At 65.6% G+C, this 18462-nt stretch overlaps 2 protein-coding genes across 4 annotated transcripts; both read left to right on the forward strand.

Annotated features, from left to right (window-relative positions):
• The first annotated feature begins 425 nt into the window (after window positions 1–425).
• SCN2B (sodium voltage-gated channel beta subunit 2) lies at window positions 426–6014 on the forward strand. Of its 2 annotated transcripts, none has more exons than XM_038161584.1 (4): window positions 426–640; window positions 3241–3407; window positions 3567–3777; window positions 3877–6014. In XM_038161584.1, exons 1-4 carry the CDS (start codon window positions 571–573, stop codon window positions 4074–4076), a joined length of 648 nt encoding a protein of 215 aa, XP_038017512.1. In that variant the 5' UTR covers window positions 426–570; the 3' UTR covers window positions 4077–6014. The 2 variants fall into 2 exon arrangements, with proteins under 2 accessions (XP_038017512.1, XP_038017513.1); XM_038161585.1 differs by lacking the exon at window positions 426–640 and adding an exon at window positions 1709–2354.
• A 5700-nt stretch (window positions 6015–11714) lies between these two features.
• Window positions 11715–17260, forward strand: SCN4B (sodium voltage-gated channel beta subunit 4). Of its 2 annotated transcripts, XM_038161655.1 has the most exons (6): window positions 11731–11860; window positions 12066–12706; window positions 14926–15067; window positions 15752–15977; window positions 16183–16312; window positions 16398–17260. In XM_038161655.1, the coding sequence occupies exons 3-6, from the start codon at window positions 15065–15067 to the stop codon at window positions 16489–16491; spliced, it is 453 nt and encodes a 150-aa protein (XP_038017583.1). In that variant the 5' UTR covers window positions 11731–11860; window positions 12066–12706; window positions 14926–15064; the 3' UTR covers window positions 16492–17260. The 2 variants fall into 2 exon arrangements, with proteins under 2 accessions (XP_038017582.1, XP_038017583.1); XM_038161654.1 differs by lacking the exon at window positions 12066–12706 and having other exon boundaries at window positions 11715–11860; window positions 14926–15089.
• Window positions 17261–18462: the final 1202 nt, after the last annotated feature.

Here is an 18462-nt window from a genome sequence, read left to right on the forward strand (position 1 = left end):
GCGGGCAGGTGACCGGGAGCATCTCCACCTGCTGCAGCCCACCTGGGCCATCCTGGCTGGGCTGCTCGGGCCCCTCGGCTGCTGCCAGCCTGGAGCAGCCCCTGTGCCCTCTGCCTGCCTCCAGGAGGGCATTTCCCACCCTCCCGGGCCCCGCTGGCCTCTCCACAACGGGCACTGCTGCCCTGCGTGGTGTGAGCGGGGCTGGCCGCCAGCCCCCAGCGGGGCACAGGGGACACACCTGCGTGTCCCCACCACCCCCGGGGGCTCGGGAACCCCCCGTGTGCCACAGCCCGTGCTCAGAGCACGGAGCCGGCAGTGCCAGGAGCTGTCGCCTGCAGTTCAGGGGAAAATTTTTCCGCCCTCCCACTCCGGCGGCTGCAATCCACCAACCACAGCATTTACTGCTTTTTTTCGCCCCAGCACCGCTCCAGCCATATTGGGCTGTGGGGAGAAAGCGGCTCTAATGTTCTATGTCACCTGCAAATAACCCGGCCGTTCGAAAAAGCACCTCCACCACCCGCACAACCCACACCAACACCACGTCCTCTCCACACACACAAGTCCGTCAAAATGAGCCCGGAAGCCTGGCTCCCGCAGCCCACCTTGCTCCTCACTGGCCTCACCTTGCTCCTCTCGCTGGGTAAGTGTCGCCTTGAGCCCCCTTGCATGTGCCCAGGTGGGGAGACACCCGTGTCCCCGGCCAGCAGCCCCCGCCCGTGTGCCAGCCCGGGCAGCGCCGTGCCGCAGGGACGGGGACGGAGGTGGTCTGGCGTGCGCCCTGCAGAGAGCCGGCAGCCAGGGTGACCTGCTTTCGGGCTGGGTGGGGGCTACGGTGCCACTGCATCTCCTAAAAACGCCCTGCTGGGGAGCACGGAGCCCTTGGCATGCCGGGCAGGGGAGTGGGGACAGGGCTGTGCTGCCAGGTGGGCTGTGCTGCCTTGTGGCTGTCCTTTGGGTGCTGCCTTGTGGCTGTCCTTTGGGTGCTGCCTTGTGGCTGTGCTGCCTTGTGGGTGTCCTTTGGGTGCTCCAGGTGGGCTGTGCTGCCTTGTGGCTGTCCTTTGGGTGCTGCCTTGAGGCTGTGCTGCCTTGTGGCTGTCCTTTGGGTGCTGCCTTGTGGCTGTCCTTTGGGTGCTGCCTTGTGGCTGTCCTTTGGGTGCTCCAGGCGGGCTGTGCTGCCTTGTGGCTGCCCTGCGGGCGCTGGCGGGGGTGCCGTGGCTGTGGCTGTCCCCGGGCCGGTGGCCGTGCTGGGGGCCGGGTCAGTGTGTGCCCCGCAGCAGCAGCAGCAGCAGCAGCGCTGTGTCAGCAGCCCCGCGGCCGCGTCGATCGCTGGCAGCCGGGCACGCTCCGCTCCTCTGAGCGCTGTCCCAGAGCTCCTGACGGGTCCCCGAGGACAGAGCCTGGCAAAGGAGGGTACAACACCTGCCCAGGGCTGCTCTAGAGGCTGCCGTGGTTGTCCCCCAGCCTGGGTGCAGCATGACGGAGCATTGGGAGCCTGTGCAGCGCCGCAGGACACGGCCTGGACGGTCCCGGGGGTCTCAGGGGTTTCTTCCCCCACCTCTGTCGTCCCCCAGGGCTGAGTGCCCGGCCAGTGGCAAAGTCTGGACCCACTTGGATGCTCCTAGGTCCTGCCAGGCCGTGGTGTCCCTGCTTGGGGTGGTGACAGGTTTGCTGCTGGTGGCACCTCATCCCTCTGTAGAGCCCTGGGCAGGCCTGAGGACACAGGACAAGGCCAGGTCACCCAGCAGGGCCAGGTCACCCACCTGCAGGCACACAGGGCACCACGTGAGGGGCTCTCAGACAATGATTCCATGCAGGGATCCCCTCCAACCGCTCCTGCTGGGACAGGCCAGCTCCTGGCTCTTCTCTCCCATCCCTGCAAGGTTTTCTTGGAGGCATCAGAGGTGGTGGCTGCCACAGAACAGCAAGGCTGTGACGCTGGCTCGGGACACTTCCTCCTGCCTTGGGTGCTGTGACCCATCCCCACATACCAGCTGTGCCCACCCCTGTGTCCCCGAGCCCTGTGGGAGCCCTCCCTGCTCGGGGGCTGGATGTGGGGTGTCCCCCATGGCTGCCAGCACAGCCAGGAGCTGTCCCCAAGGCTCGGCCATACCCGAGGGCACCGCTCTGCCCCCGGGAGCTTCAGGACGCTGCTGGTCCCCAGCTGGCAGCGGGAGCTGCTCAGCAGAGCTGTGCCTGCAGCTCGGGCAAGGCTCCCGTGCCCGGCTGCAGAGCCTGGCCCCTTTCCTGCCCTGCTTGCAGGCGGAGCGCAGCGCCAGCGGAGCAGCCCTGACGTGCGCCCGGCTTGGCCTCGGCGAGAAGGTTTGAGAGCAAAGAGCAGCAGCCCAAGGGGAGAGGTGAGGTGATCATTAAAGCACCTGGTGGCAGTGTCCCTAGGGTGTCACGGCCCCCCCAGGACACTCTGGTCCCTCCCAGGGCTCGCTGTCCCCGTGTCCCTGTGCTTCTCAGGGCTGGCAGCCAGCTGGGCTGCACAGGAGCTGCTCCCCCTGCCCAGCCTGGGACAGCGCTGGGTGCTCGGGCGCTGCTGAGGGCAGCAAGGAGTGCAGAGGGAGCAGGGCACAGACACCCCATCCCTGCTCCCTTACCCGTGAGCTGCACCAGGTACTGCCCCCCTTTCTCAGCAGGGCCAGGGATCGGGGACTGGCCTTGTCCCCCCCAGCAGAGACCTGGACCTCTCTCTGGTCATTCCCAGCTGGAGAATCCTTGGCACTGCTGGCAGGGGAAAGCATCTGCATTCCCCCGGAGCCCCGGGGCCGGCCCTGGCGGATCCAGCCCTCGCTGCCGGAGCTGTGTCCTGCCGGGAATGCAATGTGATGAGCTCAGCCATAATTTGCGTGCGGCTGTGGCGCCGGCCCCGCGTGCTGACGCTGCAGCCTCGCTCAGCGCCATCGATCCCGCAGCAGCACAGCCCCGGGGGACGGCCGGGAGCGGGGCTGGCCTGCAGGCAGCAGCATTCAGCACCGGCGTGGCCCGGGAGGGTCATCAGCCCGGGCAGAGCGGGGACGATGCTCTGCCTGTCCAGCCCAGGGACGGTGCCAGGGTCAGGGCTGCTCCCCTTGCTCCTGCTGGGCAGGGAAATTCCGGTCCTGGCTGTGTGGATGTGCCTGGAAGGCAATGCCAGGCCCCAGGGAGAGCTCTGTGCAGGCAGGGCAGCGTGGGGACACGGGCTCAGCTGCCAGCGTGGCTGCCTGTGACACCCCCCAAATCCATCTGCATTGGCAGCGCCCCCGAGGCTGGGCATGGAGGTCATGGCCCCTGCCATCATCAATGCCTTGAATGGCTCCTCTGTGAAGCTCTCCTGCACCTTCAACTCCTGCTACAAGGTGGAGAACAAGCAGTTTTCCCTCAACTGGACGTACCAGGAGTGCAGTAACTGCTCGGAGGAGCTGGTGAGTGTCGCGGGGGATCTGCTGGGCTCCTGGCGCCAGCTCTAAGGGTGTTGCTGGGGGTTTTTACGGGGCAGCATGTGCAGGGAGGGGGTGCCTGGTGGGAAATGAGCCCGTGGGCTGCCACACGCTGCCTCAGCTGCTGTCCCCACGGCTGCCCAGTTCCTGCAGTTCCGCACCAAGATCATGAACAAGCAGCTGGACCGTTTTGGGAACCGCGTGGAGTTCACCGGCAACCCCGCCAAGTACGACGTGTCCTTCACCCTCAAAAACGTGCAGCTGGAGGACGAGGGCACCTACAACTGCTACGTGCTGAACCCGCCGGACCGGCACCGGGGCCACGGCAAGATCAGCCTGAAGGTGCTCACCAAAGGTCAGTGGTGCCCCGTGCCGGGGGCGCCCGCGGGGCAGGGCTCGCTGGCCCAGCCCTGCCTGTCCCCACGTGCCCTGAGCCTGTGCCCTGTGTTCCCAGAGCCCCCGAAGCACGACTCGACGGTGGCCGTGATCGTGGGCGCCTCCGTGGGCGGCTTCCTGGCCGTGGTGATCCTGGTGCTGATGGTGGTGAAGTGCGTGCGCCGGAAAAAGCAGCAGAGGCTCAACACGGACGACCAGAAGACAGAGGAGGAAGGGAAGACGGACGGCGAAGGCAACCCGGACGAGGGCACCAAGTAAAGGCCCCCTGCCCGCCCCTCCCTCCTGTCCCCTGTACAGTGTGACCCTCTTGATGTGCTTCCCAGAGCAAGGATTTCTGTCTCCCCAGAGCATCCCTCCTTCCATGCAAACACCCGACCCAGCCTGGAGCAGGGCGCAGAGAGAAGGTCCCTGGAGCCTGGCTGTGCCGGGCAGGGCTGGGGAGAGGGGCTGAAGGCCCTGAGGCTGAGCTGGGACCAGCCTGTCCCCTGCTCGGAGTGCCAGTGTAGTGAGGAGGTGCTGGGGACAGGCTGGGGCGGGTGAGGGGGTCCTGTGCAGCCCCCACACACGGAGGGACTGGAGCAGGGGGTGCCAGGAGGGACAGAGGGGTCTGGGCAGCCCCGTGCCCCGTGGTCTGCTCTCTGTCCCAGTAGGAAATGTGAGCAGGGGCCAGCAGTGTGCCCTTGGGGTCAGGGCTCATCCCGAGGTGCTCCTGCTGTGCCAGGGCCGCTGGCACTGGCGTTCCCATCCCGAGGGATCCCATAGCTGCCAGTCTCCTCCTCGCAAGCCCGTGCTCCTCAGGGACTGTCCCGGGCTGCTCAGGAGTCAGTGGCCAAGGCCATGAGCCCAGCCAGGGTCTCGGAGCTTTGCAGTGTTTGGAACCATTACCAGCCCTTGGTGTGCGAGGGATGGACCCTTCTGCCTCTCGGGCTGGTTTTGGGTCTGAGCATCTCAGCCCAAGGTGATGGGCTGACGTTTTTGTGCTCCTTTCCTTCTTGGGGAGGGTGGTTGTGGTGGGACTGTCCTGCTGATGTGTCAGACTGGGGTGTGGGGAGCGCTGGGGTGAGGCTGCTCAGGACAAGGAGCTGCTGAAAGGGAGAGGAGCTTTAGGGCGCTTGCTGGGAGGGACTGGGCACAACAGCAGGCCCAGAGTTGGGACAGCTCTGTCACCCTGGAGCAGCCCTGCCGTGCTGAGGCTCCTCCAGCCTCCCCGCAGAGCACTGCACACTGTAACTGCCATGGCAATGCACTGCCAGCGTGCCCAGCCCCGTGTGCCACCGGCCTCACCTGGCAGCTGAGCTGTGCTGGCTGCAGCACCGGGGGTTCAGGCAGGGAATGACCCAGGGCAGTGTCCCCTGTGGCCCCGGGCCTGAGCTTTTCTCCTCCCGTGGCTGCCAGGAGGAGGACAATGCCCGAAGCCACAGGGGACGCTGCCCGGGGGCAGGTGATGGAGGTCCTGTCACCCCCGAGCAGCACCGCCAGGGGAGAAGGGACACCTTTGCAGCGTCCCCGCACAGAGAAGGGACGCCTTTGCCACGTCCCTGTGTAGGAGCCATCCCGGCAACGCCATCAGGCCCCAGGGATGGGGGACAGCTGTGCCCCCTCCGCTCTGCCCCATCGCTTTCCGCCCCGGCCCCAAGTGCCCCGTCCATCCCGCTCGACCCCGCTGGGCTCCACGCTGCTCCCTCCCATCCGCAGCAGGAATGTGCCGCGTCCCACGCCTGCCCGCCTCCCTTCCCCGGGCCCCGCTGCCCGGGAGGGCCGGGCTGTCCCCACCCCGCACAGTGCCAGCGGTGGCTCCCGCACCGCTTCCTGCCACAGCCGGGCTGTCCCCGGCCCCTGGCGGGGCTGAGCCGGCACCTCGGGGGCACGGAGGCCTCTGAGCGCTGCCCACGAGCAATCTCGCATCTGCCTTTCATTTCTTCTCGTGCACTGCTGTCCTCGGATCGCAGCTTGCCAATGCACCCGTCTGTACATAGCTGCGCCCAGCCGAGCTGACAAACGCGGATCTGTTCACGCAGGAGGGGCTGCTCTGGCCGAGCTGACAAATACAGATCTGTACCCACACCAGGGGCTGCTCTGCCTCGTGCTGCGGCCTCGGCCGTGCGCCTTCCCCCGGGCTTCCCCCGCCGAGCGAGTGTGGGATGTTTTTATCGCTCTTTGTACAGTCGAACAAACAAAAGAACAACAAAACACCGACTTTGCCCTCGATGCTTTTGTGCCGCAGCCTGGAGGGGCAGGACGGGCCCCTCACCTGCTCTGCCCGGGGGGATGAGGCGCTCCGGAGTGGAGCTCGGTCCTGCTGAGGCGCTCTGGGTGCTGAGGGAGCCCAGGGCACCCTGCGTGTCCACAGCTCTGTCCCCAGGATGGCACAGAGCCAGGGCAGTGCTGGGGGTGGGAGCGTGGGCAGTGCTGCCCCAGCCTTGCCGCGGGGAGATTCCAGGGGTGCTCCACACCCGCTGTGGGGCCTCCAGGACCTGTGCCCCGTGCTCCTCAGAGCTGGGATTGATGGCTGCTCCTGGCAGGTAAGGCTCAGCAGGCTCCAGCAGAGCCCAGGGCACGCACTGGGTGATGGACACCCGTAACTGATTGTTCTCCCGGTCCAGCAGCGCCGTGGGGATGCTCCGGAGCAGCACGACACAACTGGGGCGCAGTTAATGGGCACATCCATCAGCTCAGCCACCGTGGAGACACGAGGGAAGCTCCGAGAGCCGCCCTCCAGCCTGCCTCTCCCTGCTGCCCTTCGCTCCGGGCTGCCAAGCTCCTCACACAGGCAGGGTCTGGCCACACGCTGCCCCAGGGCGCTGCCACCACCTCCATCCACCTTCCAGCCCTGCCTTGCCCCCTCCCCAGCCCCGCACCTTGCTCAGCCCCCACCATTCCCAGCAGCGGTGCCAGGGGGATGAGCTCTCCCAGTGTCCCTGTCCCTGCCCTGGGGCACCTCAGCGCGGGGTCAGCGCTGCGGAAATCTTCCAGCTTCCCGTGGCACCTCTCCCTCCCCGAGGAAGGGCACCCAAATCACCTCCACCGTCCTGCTGACACAGTCCTGCAGCTCTGGAGTGCAGCAAATCGATCCCAGGGAACAACTTTGCCGTGCAGGGGAGGAGCAGCTCCCCGGAGGAGGACGTGGGGCTGTCCCCAGCCAGCTTCAGGGGTCAATGCAGCCACGGGCAAAGGGGGTGGGGGACCCCTCGGCACTTTTAGGATGCTCGTTAGAATGTTAGTGGCAAAAAAACTTGAGGAGAGCAGTGGGATCAGAGAGGAGACCCCGTGGGACACAGCAAGGGTGAGTTCTCCTCACTGCGGGGAGCTGAGGGCAGGGACAGAGCCCCCCAGCACTGGGGCCTCACAGATTCTCCAGAACCACGGACATTCCTTGCTACAGAACACTAAAATGTCCTGGGGCCGGGTCGGTTACAGGTGTTAAAGAGCAAGAGGGGGGGCGGGAGGTGGCAGGGACCTCTGGCTGCTCCTGTGCAGTCACAGAGACTGCTGGGGTGTCTCCGGGAGAGCCCAGAGCCACAGTCCCTGCGACGCTGCCCTGCTCCAAGGGGCTGGGAGGTAAAGAGGGGCACCTGCAAAGGGAACAGCCCTGGAAAGGGAGGTCTGGAGCAGCGAGGGGTGTGAAGGGCAGCTCTGGGGGGACAGAACAGGGAGGCTCCGGTGGGGGTGGCCCCGGGCCGTGCCGGGTCGGGATCAAACTTTCTCCTGGGATGCAGCAGGGTTGCCTCAGCGATCCTTGCAGATGCTCTGCGGTGGCTGCCGGGGGACAGGGCCGCTCTTCCCGGGCGTGTTTAAAGGGCCGGAGGAAGGAAGGGGGTGAGGAACCTGGGCGCTCCGGAGGGCAGGCAGCCCCGCGGGCAGGGGCGAGCAGGCAGCGGCAGCGCAGGGAGAGGGGAAAGCACCGCTCCGAGGCAGAGCTGCAGGCAGCCGAGAGCTGGAATGACAAAAGCAGCCAGGTACTCACCCGCAGTGTGTTCCCGAGAGCTCCCGCTCGGCTTCCAGCCCCGCCAGTCCGTCCCAGCCAGGACAGTCCTGCAGAGCCTGATCCCTGCGGTGCCTGCTGCCCACTGCCAGCTGCCGGGATGCCGGGCCACCTTGTCTTCTAAAGGTCACAGCCAGAGGACCTTGCAGTAAATATAAGGTGCTGCTGGGAAGCTCTGTTCCAGCGTTGCCACCTCCTCCTCCCCCTCCATCGGCAGGAGGGCTCTGCCTGCTCCGGGAGCACAGCATCGTCTGGCTCGGGCGGCTTTGGGAGGAGCTGGGGCTGTCCTCGGGGGGCAGCCCCTGGCAGGATGCTCCAGGATAGCCGGGGCCAGCGCTGTGCCTGCTGCGCTGGAGCTGCAGCCCAGCCGCTCTGCTCAGCCCTACCTGCTCGGTGGCCACGTGGAGGGAGGCAGGAGCCCTCCTCGGAGAGCAGCAGCCTGGCATTTTAACCCTCCCAGCTCCGCCAGAGCAAGGTGAGAGGGACTGAGGGCACACAGGCAGCCGCTGTGTCCCCGGCGGGCTGTGAGCCAGCTGGCGGCACCCTGAGCCCTCCTTCCTGTCCCCCGGGAGGTGACAGTGTCCGAGCACAGGGCGCTCGCCTCCCCTGGAAGCAGACGCAGCGGCCGGGTGCTGGGCTCAGCAGAACAAGTTTCCGCTGAGCCGCAGGAGCCCCGGCTGCCCCGGCGGCCACCTGCGTCCTGCCGAAATGCCGGGGCCAGCTGCTGCCAGCGCCCTTCCGGGACACCGGCCGGGCTGGGGACAGCAGAGCCCTGCCCGGCCCGCGGCAGTGGCAGCTGTCTCACGGCATCAGTCGGCCGAGGAGAGCGGCTGGAGCTGCCGAGTGTGACAGCTCCATCAGGCGCTGGTGACAGCCAGCGTCCCGCTGCCAGCCCTGGGCGTGCGGGGGAGCGGGCAGGGGGATGCCAGGCTGCCACCCTGCTCAGCAGGGAGACGTGGCTGCAGGGCCGTGCCAGCACGGAATTAGCTGGGCGCCCTCCTGCCCGGTGAGCCCTGTTGTGCCAGTGCCCGCAGGAGCTCCGTCGTGTTCCCTGGCCAGCCCTTGCAGCCAGGTTTCCCAACCTTCCCGCCTCCAGAAGGATTTTGGGCTCTGCTGGCGAGGCTCTCAGTGGCACTTTAGCCAAATGCATCCCAACTTGCATCCCAAACGCAAGCAAACTTGGCAGGCACCCGAGCACGCCGGGAGGGGCTCCTCCACACCTTCCCCTGCGCCAGGCTTGGGGCGCTGCCCTTCCAGGGCCCCGCTGCTGCAGGTCCTGTGTGCTGCATGCTGGCCTCAAACTCACCTGCGCCTGTGCCTCTGGCCCCGGCAGCCCTCAGGCACTCTGCAGGGGTGACAGGCGTCCCTGCACCCCCGAGGATCTCTCTGCCTGCCCCCTCACAATTAGCGATGCTCCAGCAAACGCTGCGCTCCTCCTCCCGTCCCCACAGAGCACCTGCAGCTCCGCTCCCCTCGCTGTATCCATCACCTCGCTGTGTCCATCACCTCACTGTATCCATCAGCTCCCTGAATCCATCCCCTGGCTGAGTGGATCCCCTGGCTGAGTGGATCCCCTCCCTGAATCCATCCCTTTCCTGAATCCATCCCCTCCCTCAATCCATCCCCTCTCTGAGTGCATCCCCTCTCTGAGTGCATCCCCTCTCTGAATCCATCCCTCCCCTCAATCCATCCCCTCCCTGAGTGCATCCCCTCCTTAAATCAATCCTCTCCCTGAATCCAACCCTTCCCTGAATCCATCCTCTCGCTGTATCCATTAGCTCCCTGAGTGCATCCCCTGGCTGAGTGGATCCCCTCCCTGAATCCATCCCTTCCCTGAATCCATCCCCTCCCTCAATCCATCCCCTCTCTGAATGCATCCCCTCTCTGAATGCGTCCCCTCCCTGAATCCATCCCTTCCCTGAATCCATCCCCTGGCTGAGTGCATCCCCTCCCTGAATCCATCCCCTCCCTCAATCCATCCCCTCCCTGAGTGCATCCCCTCCTTAAATCAATCCTCTCCCTGAATCCAACCCTTCCCTGAATCCATCCTCTCGCTGTATCCATTAGCTCCCTGAATCCATCCCCTGGCTGAGTGCATCCCCTCCTTGAATCCATCACCTCCCTGAATCAATCCCCTCCCCGAATCCATCCCCTCCCTGGCTCCCTCCCCTCCCTGGCTCCCTCCCCTCCCCGAATCCCTCCCCTCCGCCGCCAAGGCCCCTTCTGCTGCATCAGCAGAGCCGCGCACGCCGCTCCCGCAGCGCCGGCTGCCAGCGCTGCCCTGCCCGCTCCGCCGGTATTTTTCCTGCTTCTCTTGCCAGCTCTGCAGCCCTAACGCCTCAACCCACAGGCACTGCTGGCATCCTCTCAGGCTCCCCTGGGATGTCCCCGTGCCCTGCAAAGCTCCTGCTTTCCCTCCTCTCTGCTGCTTCGTGCTGCAGGCCGGGAGAGCTGCAGAGGGGGCTGGATGGGGATGGGGAGCCCTGAGGTGCCCTGAAGGTGACAGGCTGTGGCACCTTAGACGTGCAGGCAGCATCCCTGCAGGTGAGCTGCTCTCACACCCCAAAACCAATCAGTCCAGCTCGGGGAGGCCATGCCTGGTCCCTGGGGTGAGCTTTGCCAGGACGCGTGCCCTGTGTCACCGCAGCCCAGAGAAAAATTCAGCGCCGTTCGTGCTCCAGGAGGGCGGCAGCGCCTCCTCCCCTTCCCGTGGCTGTTTTGGGACGCGTCACCTCCCGCAAACGCTGCTCTCGGCGCGGGGCTCGCTGGCTAATGGACCTGGGCACGGAGGTGAGGCTCTGCCTGCCCGCACCACGCCCGGGGCTTCCATTAGAGGGGCCCCCGCGGCCTAATGGATGCGAGAAAAGGTGGCTGAGACGGGAACTTCTGTGCAGCCAATTATCCCGGAACAAGATCACGGTGAGAAAAATGAGTTCTGAGCGTTCCCCTTGGCGCCGGGCGGGTCCCTCCGCAGCCACCGGGGTCTGGAGTGCATCCCACCTGTGTCTGCTGTCTGTCCCTGGGATGGAGGGCAGGGACACCTGGTGCCACACTGCTGAGGTGCCTCGAAGGTGAGCTGAGCCCCAGCCTCGTCCTGTTTCGTTGTCCTTGGAAGCCACTGGCCGTAGTGGCACTTTGGCCTCTGCCCAAGGTGGCCCAGGGCAGCACCAGCCCAGTGTTTCCAGGCCACCACAGAATCACCGAGGTTGGAAAAGCCCTCTAAGATCAAGCCCAACTATTACCCAAGCACTGCCAAGGCCATCACCAAACCACGTCCCCAAGTGGCACAGCCACGTGGCTTTTGAACTCTTCCAGGGTTGGTGACTCCACCACTGCCCTTGGCAGCCTGTGCCAGGGCTGGACAACCCTTTCAGTGAAGAAATCTTCCCTAAAATCCAACCTAAGGCTCCCCTGGCACAGCTTGAGGCCGTTTCCTTTTGTCCTGTCATTTCTTACCTGGGAGAAAAGCCCGACCCCCCCCTGGCTCCACCCTCCTGTCAGGGAGTTGACGAGAGCGAGAAGCTCCCCTCGAGCCTCCTTTTCTCCAGTTCAAACCCCCCATCTCCCTCGGCCTCTCTTCACCCGGCCCCTTCTCTTGACACGCTCCAGCACCTCAGTGTCCTTCTTTCGAGGGACCCAAAACTGCTCCCACAATTCGGGACGCGGCTTCATCAGTGCCGAGCCCAGGGGGACCGTCCCTGTCCCGGTCCTGGGAGCGCTCCCCGATCCCCCGGGCGGGCGGGTGCTCGGGGGGATGCGCGGGGGGATGCGGAGGAGCGCGGGGGGATGCGGAGGAGCGCGGGGGAGCGCGGGGGGATGCGGAGGAGCGCGGGGGGATGCGGAGGAGCGCGGAGGAGCGCGGAGGAGGGCTCAGCGCGGCCCCGCCCGGCGCGGCCCCGCCCGGCGCCGCTCGCCCTCGGCGGGGGCGGCCAGAGCCGGGCGCTGCGGGCAGCAGGGACCGCTCCGCTCCGCTCCGCGCCGCCCCGCGCTGCAGCCATGGCCCCGGGCTCGCCCGCCGCTCGCCGCCGCGCCGCGCCGCGCCTGCTGGCCGCGCTCCTGGGTAAGGGGCGCCGAGGGCTGCGGGGACCCCCCCGGGTACCGCCCGCGTCCCGTGTCCCCCCGCCCCGGCTCCCCGGCGGGGACCCTGCCCCGGGGACCCGCGGCAGCCCGAGGCGGGGGTCCCCGCTCCGCACCCGTCCCCCGCGCCCCTCCCGCCGCGCCCGGGATGCCGCCCGCGGGCGCTAACGCCGCTCTCCGCTCTGCAGACGGACGGTCCGGAGCGCCGGGGATAAGTCACTTGGCCAAGGTGACTTCGCAGCCGAGCCCCAGCTCCGAAGTCCCGGCTCCAGCCCCTGCCCTGCCCGCACCGGCGCTCCCGCGGCCAGCTTCTCCTGCGAGCACTGCGGCTTTGCCCCGCTTTGCCCCGCTCCTGCGCTGCCCGGCGGGGACCGCGCTGCCTGCCTGCCCGGCACCGGGGGATGGCCGCGGGGAGGCCGTGCACTGCTTCAGCGCCAGCACGCCCGCCGACAGGTCATTGTCCTACAGTTCGTTCCGCACAACGACCGTCCGCATGTGCTTGTCCCCGGCGCGGGGACCGACCCGCGCTGCAGGGCCGCTGCTTGGAGCATGATGCCCGGCCCTGTGGCCAGGGATGGCCGAGATCCCCCGCCACAGGGTGCAGGGAGGGGCTGGCAGCCGTTCCCTCCCCGCTGCACACCTGGGGCAGGCTCCAGCCACCCGCATCAGCCTCACGCCCCCGCTGCGCTCCTGCTCCCGTGGGTCATCCTCGCGTCAGCCTGGAAGCGAGGGCTGGCTGGGCAGCGCTTGCTGCTGGGGCACTCCCGTGGGAGGCGTTTTAGAGGGCAAAGTTCTTAAGTTAAAGGATGCTGGAGACACAAAAAAGCACGTAAGTACCTGACCCCCTGCGAGATTTGGGTGCCAGCACCTGAGCTGGCAGTGGGGTGGCAGGAGAGACTCAGAGATGCTTGAGACCGCTCAGGGATCTGGGGTGCAGGGCGTGGAGGAGGGAACCTGGTCCCACGAGTCGCTCAGGTGGGCCGGGAGCCGGGCAGGGCAGTGGGCAGGGGAGCGCAGGGCGGGTCTCTGTGTCTGTGGGTTTCGGGGATGCTGCGCTCCGCAGGGAGTGCAGCACGGAGCCAGGGCACAGCCCCTCCATGGGCAGGTGAGGGCCGTGTGTCCTGTCCCGGAGCACCCCGCGCCTGTTTTAAAGAGCTCCTCTCTTTGAAGCCCGCTGGAGAGCAGCCCGGCCAGCCTGCCAGGCATGGCTTGCTGCCTGCGCCAGGATGTCACGCTGGCTTTTATGGGCAGTGAAAGTTTTTCTCGAGCAGCTTTCCCACAGATGGCAGTCCGGGGTGAGCGCGGAGCCCCCTCGCCGTGGGGGGCTCTCCCTCTGCAGGAGCAAAGCGCAGGCAGCCGAGGCTCTGGTGGCAGCAGGGTGGCTGCTCCCTGCTTCCCTGGGGAACGCTGGTGCCTGCAGGCATGGGAGGGAGCCTGAAGCCCCCAGAGGAGTGGTCCTGAGGGTTGGGGGTCTGGCGGTGCAAAGTGCAGCAGCTTGGGGAGGGTTTGGAAAAGCAGAGCCGAGAGCTGATGTGTGGCAGGGTCAGCCAGCGCTCCCCCAGCGTGTTTTCCTCGGTGCTTTATTTAGTGGTAACATATCAGTTTTGCCTTCCTGAGAGCACAGGATGGCAGGAACAAGGTCAGCCTCGATTCACCCCACACATTCAATTCAGATTACATTGGAAGGGTGGCAGACAGGTTTTAAAGTGTCACAAGCTGCAAGGAATCATCTTTCCTGCGAGCGTCCGCTTGCAGCACGCTGCAGGCTCAGACGTACCTGCAGAGCCGGGCATCCCTCTGCCGACTCCGGCTCCAGGGGGACAGCTCCCGTCCCCTGGGACTCTCCTGCCTGCGAAGTCCCCTCTGCAGCACCCCCAGGGCTGCTCTGGGAGCCTGAGAGCTGCAGGAGATTCCATCTGCCGGGAACCACTCCCTGCCTTTAGCTCCGGCCTCTCAGCAGAATGAGGAGTGCCTCTGTGTAAAGTTAAATAACTCCTCGCCTGCAGTGCTTGCAATGCAGCACTGCAGCAGGGCCCGGAGCCCAGGATGCAGGGCTCTCGGGCTTGGCTCCGGCTGCGACGTGCCTGGGGAGTTGTTAGCACCGGCTTGTGTGGGAGAATAAATCAGCAGCTGAGGCGGCTGCAGAGAGAGGCGAATCCCTGACGGGGGGCAGCGTGTCCGAGCTGAGGTGTTGGGGCAGCTGGGGATTGCCTTGCAGCCGTGGGAAAAGCCGTGTCCCCTGGATTTTGTGCCCAGGGAAATCTCTGCAGGGGTGGCTGAGGTCTGGGAAAGGGGAGGACAGTGCTTTGCTGGGCCGTGTCACCTTAGCCACGCCACACAAACAGAACGGGGCAGCGCCGGGATGGGGATGGGGAGCGGGGCTGCTCCTCTGGCCAGGACCAGAGCATCCCTGTGCTCCCAGATGGGATCTGTGGGGACAGTGGTGGCCCAGCCCAGTGCAATGCCAGTCCCCGCACCCAGGAGCGCTCAGCTGCAGCCGGGCTCCTACCTGCTCCTCCCTCCCTGCTCCTCTCTCCCTGCTCGGGGGGAGCCGAGGAGCGGCAGAGCTGCATCCTGCAGTTTGAAGGTCATCTGGCAGCTCCGGAGGGAGCCGGGCTCTCGCTGCTGGCCGTGAGGGGGCTGCTCCCGAGGGCAGGGCAGGGCAGGGCAGGGCAGCGGGAGGGCGAGCGGGTGGCAGGCGGCCAGGACAGCCACGCTAATTACTGCTCCAGCTCCCGCCTGAAGAACAGAGCTCTGCTTCGCCTTGGCTTTTTTCTCCCCCTTGAAGGTCCAGCTGGAGGCCTGTGGATAACATGCAAATCAGGGCTCTCATTTGCACGCTTTCTTCGCGGGGATATTCTGGTTCCCTTTGAGCCCACGCTCTCTCTGCGGGTCACCCAGCCCCGGTCCCTGCAGGTCCCCTCTGTCACCAAGCTGTTCTAGGGCTGGGGACAGGCGCCTGTGCTCCTGCCATGGCAGCCTGGTGTGCCAAAGGGGACGAGGGGTGACAAAGCCTCGGCCTCACCCTCTGCTCCCCTCTCCTGCCAGCTTTGCACATCCTGGCCATCGCCTTCGCCTTGGAGGTGTCGGTGGGGAAGACCAACACGGTGACGGCTCTGAATAACTCCAACGTCCTGCTGCCCTGCAGCTTCACCACCTGCATAGGCTTCACGGACCTGGTCTTCAAATGGTATTTCAACACGACAGAGCTGGTGGGTGGCTCTCTGGGCTCTGCCTCTGCTTTCCCGGCAGGTCCTGTCGTGCTTCCCCAGCGCAGCTCGGCGCCGCGGTTCTCGCAGTTCCCTTTCTGCTCGTGCAGGATGTCCTTCTCTCTGTGTCACCAGCTCTGGGGGGGACAAGGCTGTGCCAAGGGGTGACTCGAATACCCCAGAGCATCGTGCTTTTGGCACAAAGCTGCTCTGGATTCGCTGCTGCCCACAGGCTCATTTGTTTTCATCAATTGGCTGTTCAGGTGCAGATCTGCACTTAGGGCAAAATATGGTTCATTTCCTCCTCCTTCGCTTGCTTTGAAATACAAAAGGTTCTGTGCAGATTTGCTTCCTGCTGGGAATATTTGGCTCCTCAGTTCCTCAGCAGGAGGGCTGGTTTGGAGCAGCTCTGGCCAGCAAAGGATCTCACTTTCTCTGGGGATCTCCCATTTTTTTGCATGGTCTGCTCCATCCCTTCAGGGCAGGTTGGATCTGCTGCTCCCCACCAGGATGTGCACCAGGTTCCTCTCACAGCCATTCCCTCTTTAACGGGTGCAATGGGACATTTGCTGGGGGTGTCTGTGTGGGCAGAGCTGAGCCTGGGCACCACCAGGAGAGCGCGAGCCTTTCCCTCACACAGCTGATCCTGCCCCCTGCCCCTGCAGATTTACCACGGCAAGATAAAGAACAAGGCCTCGGAGCCCGTCCTCGTGTGGCGCAACCCGCGGGTGGAGTTCGTGGGCTCCACCACCAAGAAGGACAACAACATCTCCATCGTGCTGAGCAGCGTGGAGTTCAGCGACGCTGGCAAGTACACCTGCCACGTCAAGAACCCCAAGGAGAAGAACGCCCAGCACAACGCCACCATCTTCCTCACCGTGGTCCATCAGAGTGAGTGCTGGCCAGGGCACTGGGGTGGCCCTGGGCTGCTGGCAATGCCCTCACACGGCGACAGGCTCCGTGGTTCGCTGTTGTGGTGATGCACGGAGCTGGCTGTCATCCCTGGAAGCCTCGGGAGGGGAGGAGGTTGTGGCTTTGGGGGTGGGATGTGCAGCTGGGAGCTCCCCGAGCGCCCTCAGCACCTTCTCTCCCGCAGTGGTGAAGACGGACAACACCGTGACACTCATCATCGTGGGCGTGGTGGGGGGGCTCATCGGCCTCCTCATCCTCTTCATGCTCATCAAGAGGATGGTGCTGTTCATCATCAAGAAGACACAGGACGGGAAGTGAGTGCGGGGGCGCAGCCGGGGCTCGGGGTGAGCGGGGCCGGGCTGGGGGGCTCTCAGCTGCCCGTGCGCTCTCCCCGTGCAGGAAGGAGTGTCTGGTGAGCTCGTCAGGGAACGACAACACCGAGAACGGCCTGGCCGGCTCCAAGGCGGAACAAAAAGCACCACCGAAGGCATGAACGAAGCAGCGGCGCCCCGCGCCCGCCTCACCCCGCCGCGGGAGCCCGGGCACGGGACGAGCCTTCCCCTTTAGTTTTCTTTCCGAACTGCCAGCGCTTGAGACATGTTTCTATTACACACGTGCCTGCAACCTGCACTGCTTCTCCGACAAGGCTGCGGCTGCCGGGGGGACTGGGAGCTTCTCGCGGACTCGGACTGGGAGGCTGCTGGGGCCGAGGGAGCCGCCGGCTCCGCTCTGAGCACAGGCAAGAGGGTGCCGGGCAGGGCGGGGGCAGGGGCCGGGTGGGTGCCGTGCCTGGGGCCGGGTGCTGGGCACCGGGGGTCCGCTGGGTGCTGGCGGTGCTGAGCCGAGGTGGCTGGGAGCTGCTGCTGCATCCAGAAGGTTTCTGGAGCGGGGCAAGGATGCTCAGAGCTGGCCGTGCAGGTGGCGAGGCGCAGGAGGCCGGGAGGAAGCAGGGCTGTGATAAGCACACTGGAGAACCAAATTGGCCACAGGCCCCTGGCTGTGCCTCAGTGCCTCCCACAGCAGGGCTGGGGAGGTGGCCGTGTCCCAGGGCCGTCCCTGGGGGCAGGGGGGCTTCTCCCCAGGCAGCCATCCCGGGAGGCTCCCTGGCTTGGTGCTGCTCCCTCCCCTCTCTCTGGAGCTCGGCACTCGGAGCAGCGATGCTTTTGATGCTGGTGCCGAGGCTGAGCTCGTTCCGTGGATGTTTCTGAGTGAGGTTCTGGGGGAAAGCAGCCAATTGCATTTCCCTTTCGCCGTGGCAGGGAGGGAGCACAGCCAAGCCCAGGTGAGGGGAGCGGGGCCGGGGCTGTGCCACCGGCCTGCTGGGCAACCCTGGGCAAGTTGCTCTGCCTCTGCATGCCTCAGTTTCCCCATCTGTAAAATGGGGACAAAAATACTGCTCTACCTCACGGGGTGGGTGTGAGGTCTCCTTGGCTGTGACGGTGAAGTGCTCTGGGATGAGGGGTGAGTGGACTCACAGGATGTGAGACACAAAGTGAGCGAGCTACATCTGAGGTTGACAATTTCCTTTAAAACGTGATTTGTCCCCTATTTCTCCAATTTGTGGGTGTCTGACAGTGAAGCTGCAGGACAGGCAGCTCCCCTGTCCCCACAGTGAATTGGGATTCTCAGCTGAGCCATGGCTTGCTGTGGGGGCTTGTGCCCTGGCAGAGGCACTGGAGTGGGTGGCAGGTGAGGATTTGGTGGCCAAGGTGGCCAGGAAAGGCTGGGTGCTACTTTCTCTGGAGATGCTGGTGCACAGCGGGCTGGTCACCCCAGGCTGGGCCCAGGGGCACCCACTGCAGCAGGGCCATGTGCCCGGGACAGGGGACAGGTACTGGCAGCTGGCCCCAGGCAGGACCCCAAGTGGGAGTCAGGATCCTGATCTTGTCCCCGAGGGTCTGTGGGACCCTCAGGCCAATCTGCGCTTCAGTGTCCCCACCTGTAAGCTGGGGACAGCAAGTCTGAGCTACCTCTGAGGAGGCGTGGGGCACCCTGCCACAGCCCCGGGGTGGAAGGTGCCCTGGTGCCGGGCGTTGTGACACGCCACCGCCACCCGTGCCAGCCCGGCAGGAGGCTGAGACCTCCCAGTCACCCCGAGAGCCCCCGGCCCGTCCTTGGAGGAGCCTTCCCGCGGGGGAGGACAGCGAGGCGAGGAAGGGAGTTTTTTAAAGACTATTTTTAGCTGTCCTAACCTGTTGGCCTTTTTTAGCCGGCGCGTGGACGCAGCTCCACTTCCCGCCGGATATGCAATGCTGCACTATGCATGGATTACTCCTCGGCCACAAAAGCACTTTTGGGAACGTACCCTGCGTGCCAGCAGGCTGCCCTGGGGGCTTGCGGGGTCCCTGCTGTCACCAGGGCTCAGGGGGGCTGCGGAGGCACCCGGGGGGTGTGTGCTGCCTCAGACATGCGTGTGTCCAAGCACAGGTAAAGCTGAGAGGGAGGAACCTGCGGGAAAGCGCGG

Source organism: Motacilla alba, chromosome 24, assembly GCF_015832195.1.
Source record: "Motacilla alba alba isolate MOTALB_02 chromosome 24, Motacilla_alba_V1.0_pri, whole genome shotgun sequence".
NCBI lineage: Eukaryota > Metazoa > Chordata > Aves > Passeriformes > Motacillidae > Motacilla > Motacilla alba.